This window comes from Sinocyclocheilus anshuiensis, unplaced genomic scaffold (assembly GCF_001515605.1).
Source record: "Sinocyclocheilus anshuiensis isolate Anshui unplaced genomic scaffold, SAMN03320099.WGS_v1.1 scaffold92, whole genome shotgun sequence".
In the NCBI taxonomy this organism is placed as follows: domain Eukaryota; kingdom Metazoa; phylum Chordata; class Actinopteri; order Cypriniformes; family Cyprinidae; genus Sinocyclocheilus; species Sinocyclocheilus anshuiensis.
In genome coordinates this window covers 116240-121239 of record NW_015555718.1, presented here as the reverse complement: position 1 = coordinate 121239, position 5000 = coordinate 116240, and the positions used below count along the sequence as shown (strand labels likewise).

At 44.0% G+C, this 5000-nt stretch overlaps 1 protein-coding gene across 2 annotated transcripts in view; it reads left to right on the top strand.

The window, feature by feature from the left end:
* Positions 1–3567, top strand: part of LOC107672341 (neuronal PAS domain-containing protein 4-like) — a 4491-nt gene extending 924 nt beyond the window's left edge. The window contains exons 4-8 of one of the 2 annotated variants that reach the window (XM_016465488.1): positions 743–839; positions 915–1149; positions 1310–1419; positions 2004–2139; positions 2233–3567. In XM_016465488.1, the coding sequence (XP_016320974.1) occupies positions 743–839; positions 915–1149; positions 1310–1419; positions 2004–2139; positions 2233–3004 (1350 nt within the window). In that variant the 3' untranslated portion in view covers positions 3005–3567. Of the gene's footprint in view, positions 1–742; positions 1150–1309; positions 1420–2003; positions 2140–2232 lie in introns of both variants that reach the window. The other variant, XM_016465487.1, reaches the window with a different exon arrangement.
* Positions 3568–5000: the final 1433 nt, after the last annotated feature.

Here is a 5000-nt window from a genome sequence, read left to right as displayed (position 1 = left end):
GTGAAACGGTTTCTGTGCACACACATTTATCTTCTCCTCTGTGGGAGAGTTTTCTGCAAGCGCTGCCTGGATTTATTGTGGCTTTGACCAGAGACGGGAAACTGGTCTATGTGTCTGAAAATGTGTCAGAATATCTCGGCCTGTCAATGGTGAGTGAAACGGTTTCTGTTCTGTTTCATGTGCACACACATTTATCCTGTTATATTAGTGATCATTATAATCAATTTGACCCACACTTGATTTTCAAACTGCGTGGATTTTTGTGAATATTTCTCATTTAGGGTCATAAATGTGCATGCAGAGTTTCGACACATTTATGTGTTTTTGAAAAGGCTGAACAAATTTTGACCTCCATTGGGTTTCAATTGCCAAAAATCAGTCAGGTTACTGCAGCCTGCCAAACCCTAAAATGTGAAAATACATATGAAATACAAAATATGAAATGCATGAGAACTTGTGTTTAAGTTTAAGACTCAAAGCTTACTCGAAATTGAAAACTTGTCTGATTGTCTGAATCTCTTTATGTAGTTGAGTTTTGCAGTCAAAAAATAGCACAACAAAAATAGCTCTGTTGAAACGAATGACTACATTTCCCATGTTTTATATTTTGAAGTCTCTGACCAGCTACAATAGAGGTTTTCTGTTTTTACTGGAGTCATTTTTCATAGTGTCGATTATTGCATGGAAACCACTGTGTACCCAGTATTTGAACACGACCTGAGCGGTTTGTATTGCTTTGTAGGTCGATGTCCTTCAGGGAGACACTTTCTATGATATGATGGACAGTCGTGATGCAGAAGCGGTGAAAGTTGTTTTGAGAGAGCAGGACGTCTCCGCAGGTGAGTGTGGTGCTCTGTCTCTCCGTGTCGTGTCATGTGATGTCCAGATCAGCTCTAATGTCGTGTGTCTCTCAGAGCGCAGCTTCGTGTGCCGCATGCACAGCTCCAAAGCGCTCCGGCTCCAGTACAGCAGCTGCTGCTCCATGCTGGTGAGGGGGCGATTCCAGGACGGCCCGCCGGACGCCGCTCTGTTTGTGGCCCTCTGTACGCCCACAGTCAACAGACTGAAGGACAGCGAGCTCCTGAGGGCCTCCGCCTGCTTCCAGACGCTCCACAGACCGGACATGAGGCTCACTCACGCCCCCTACAGGTACAAACATACTGCTCCCATCTCACATTACAAAGCTGATGTACCAATAGCATGCATTTCTTCTAGAGAGGATTGATTTGACTGGAGGACAGAATGTGGGAGCTTTTAATTGTATTATGTAATGAATGATTGTTGACTGAGCTGAAATATGTTTCCACAGTGTCTTGTTCCACCTGGGTTTCTCAGCAGAGGAGCTGATTGGTCGATCGTGGTACGAGCTCCTGCATCCGGATGACCTCACGCTCGCCGCCCGCTGCCATCGCACACTCAGTGAGTCAACACAAATATACACATCTGTGAAAACGTTTGGGCTCGGTGAGAAATTAATACTTTTATTCGTCAAGGCTGCATTAAATTGATCAAAAGTGACAGTAAAGACATTTATAATGACACAAAAGATTTCTATTTCAAATAAATGCTGTTCTTTTGAACTTTCTGTTCATCTGTGAATCCAGAAAAATAAAATGTATCACAGTTTCCACAAAAATATTGTGCAGCACAACTGTGTTCAACATTGATAATAATCAGAAATGTTTCTCGAGCAGCAAATCAGCATATTAGAATGATTTCTGAAGATCATGTGACACTGAAGACTGGAGTAATGATGCTGAAAATACAGCTGCGCATCACAGAAATAAATTACTGTTTAACAGAGATTCACATAGAAAACAGCTGATTTAAATTGTAATAATATTTCACTTTTCTTTACTGTATTTTTGATCAAATAAATGCAGCTTTGATGAGCAGAAACATTAATAAAATCTTATTGATCCCAAACTTTTGACCGGTCGTGCAGATGCCTGTAAACACACTTGATTGAACTGATGTACTGACACACATTTCTTGTTTGACAGCTGGAGATGACGGCGCTGCAGACGGAGAGATGCTGGTCCGACTGCTGTGTAAGGATCTGTCGTGGATCTGGCTCTACATATGTGTGACTATAGACAGAGCCGGAGAAGTGATCACCTGCACCAATCACGTCATCAGGTGAACATCTTCATCTTTTAATTCGTCTCTCTTCAGCAGCGACTGATTTCTCACTTTTGCTCAAACAGCATGTGAAATGTTTCTCGTCCGCAGTGAAGCGGAGGCGGTGTATCTCAAAGACAAACTCTCTCAGCGTCCCGTCCTCTCAGCTCAGAGACCGAGAGAGCGCGAGCCGCTCAGGAGAAGCTCCGAGACCAGCGACTGCTCCGGCGGCACAGACGGGGAGCTCAGGAGCGCCTCGCTCGCGGTCAGAGAGCAGCCGGCCTTCTCCACACCGCCCTACAGCCCCACTTCCTCCCACTCCTCTGACTTCCTGTCTGACGGCTACGGCGCGCTCGAGCAGCTGGCGGATGGGTTCTGTCCGTCTCAGGCATTCTCTGACCCGTCCTGCGCCGTTCCTCCTGTCTGTCTGCTCGACGCTCACCTCGTCCCCGTCTTCCGGCCCGCGCTGGACGTCTGCGAGGTTGCGGCAGACTGCGTTCTGCATCCGGAGGTCTTCGGCGTGTTTCCTCTTCCTCATGAGGGCGATCTGCTCACGCCCGAGGCCTCGCCCACCGCTGACGGACGCTTCCTCTACAGCGAGACGGAGCGGGCTGAGATCGGGACTCTGGCCCGTCAGATCCGCTCTCTGGCCAGCAGCTTCGACGCCTACAGCACGCCACGCCACCTGCAGCCTGACGGCGCACTCTGCTGGCCTCCGGAGCCGCTGCTGGACCAGACCGTCATAGACAGCATCCTGAGAGACCTGGTCTCGGCCAAAGAGCCGGACTGCGTCTGGAGCCGGAGTGCAGTCGCAGCGTTCTCAGCGGAGCACAGCATCGGCGCGCAGCAGTGTGTGTACGGCGGCAATCAGACGGCGCTTTGATGAGCACGAACGCTGACGGATCAATACATGAAAGACTGAAGTCCGTCACTTACACTAGTAACCCAGTATGGCATATTGCCATGGCAACCAGTGGCTGGAGATGTGATGAGGTTTGGTGGGAACCGGTTTCTCATCTTTTTTCAAGAATTATTTATACACCTGCAGTGTTTTATGAATGTGAAGAATCAGTCAGAGTGTCTCTTTCTGAACATTTACCAACAGTCGTTCTGTTCCGTGTGTTGCTAGTGGCTTGGTAGCATGTAAATGTAGTTTTTGTAAACGACTCAATAATAAGCTACTATGCACTTACTCATATGACAAAAACAGCGAGATCCTGAAGCAAGAGCGATGAACTGAAGCTACCTCATGAAGCAAATGCAATCACTCCAAACACTCGTTCTGTTGTGTCACTGTGTATTTATTTTCTGTGGTTTATGTTAGATTTGTAGATCATTCGAGTATGAATGTAATGTTATGTGAAAGTTTCTCTTGCGGCGTCAGCGTCACTGAATCTCTGCCTTATGTTTGCGGTCTCTGTGGTTCTCACGTCAGGGTTATCTATAATGTTTAGAGCAAACATGTACAAAACAAACAGTTTATTTATATATTCTTGCTCTTTGTTTCTATTTTTGTATGTAAAGTCAATAAAGTTGCCAAGATAACTAAAACTGTGGTCTGTTTAGTCATAAGTGACACCCAACCTCATCCTGAAACCATGTGTGTGTGTGTGAGAGAGAGTGAGTGTGTGTGTGAGAGAGTGTGTGTGTGTGAGTGTGTGTGTGTGTGAGAGAGTGTGTGTGCGTGTTTTTGTGACAAATGAGGACATAAATTTGTATAATGACAAAGGTATGACAGGTATTACAAGTGTGTGTGTGTGTGTGTGTGTGTGTGTGAGTGGCACATGGTTTTTTCACACACATATAGCTGCTTCAGTCAATAAAACGCTGCCTTTAAAGTCATATTTACAAGACCTGTAAAAGATAATAATTAATCATTTCAATGAACAGTAAACAGTGCGAATTACAGAGTTTTTAGACGATTCACTGACGTTACAAATGAACAAAAGACAGCACCAGTTACACGTAAAAGGCTGAAACCAGCTGTAAAATATAATATCAGCAGGTTAACAAATAACACCAATAACAATAAATCATATTAAAAGAAAGCCAGTTCATCCAGTTGACATTTGAGAACATTGCATTGCGTTGTTGTTGTTTAAAGACACCGACAGGTCAGGGCTGTTTCGCTAAAATAAGCAAGGATTAACGTCCAAAACCTAACAAATTAATCGGGACTAAAGCGGTTTCATAAACGACAATTTAAGATGACGCAATCTCACTAATTCGAGCCAGGCTTGCAGTCAACATAATTGCGCGAACACGCCTTTCTTAAGCAGCACTAGAGGCCGAACATGGATCTAATCGATCAGTAAAGAGAGAGCAGCTCCTGCTCTTAGAATCGTACGAAGAACTGAAAGATTGAATTAACGTTACACTGCTGCAGTAAATAAAATAAGAGAGAAAGGCTGGCAAATAATTGCTGATCGACTGAATGCGTAAGTAGCAATGTCTTCGTACGATCTAATGAAATATCAGGCACATTCAAACAGGAAAACATTTATGAAATTATATATATATATATATTTTGTTTTTGTTTGTATGTATGTATCTATTACTATGCATTTTCACTTATTTTGAGGAAACTTTTATTGAACTTTTTTTTTAAACGGCAGCAATTAACTTCAGTGGGGAGAAAAGAACGTGGCAGCAGGTGAAAATTAAATATAAAAATATTATTCAGAATGGTAAGTATATAGGCTATATAACTACTTAAGTATAATTGGCTTGATGCTAGAACTGTCTGATTACATATTTATGAAATACAGCTGCCAAAAAGAAGAGTGATGTAGCGAGATGGTCCTCACTGCAGAACACAAGATCCAGATCCAACTCCTCCCACCTTACATATACCTAAACCTACCCGTCTCCACCCCCTG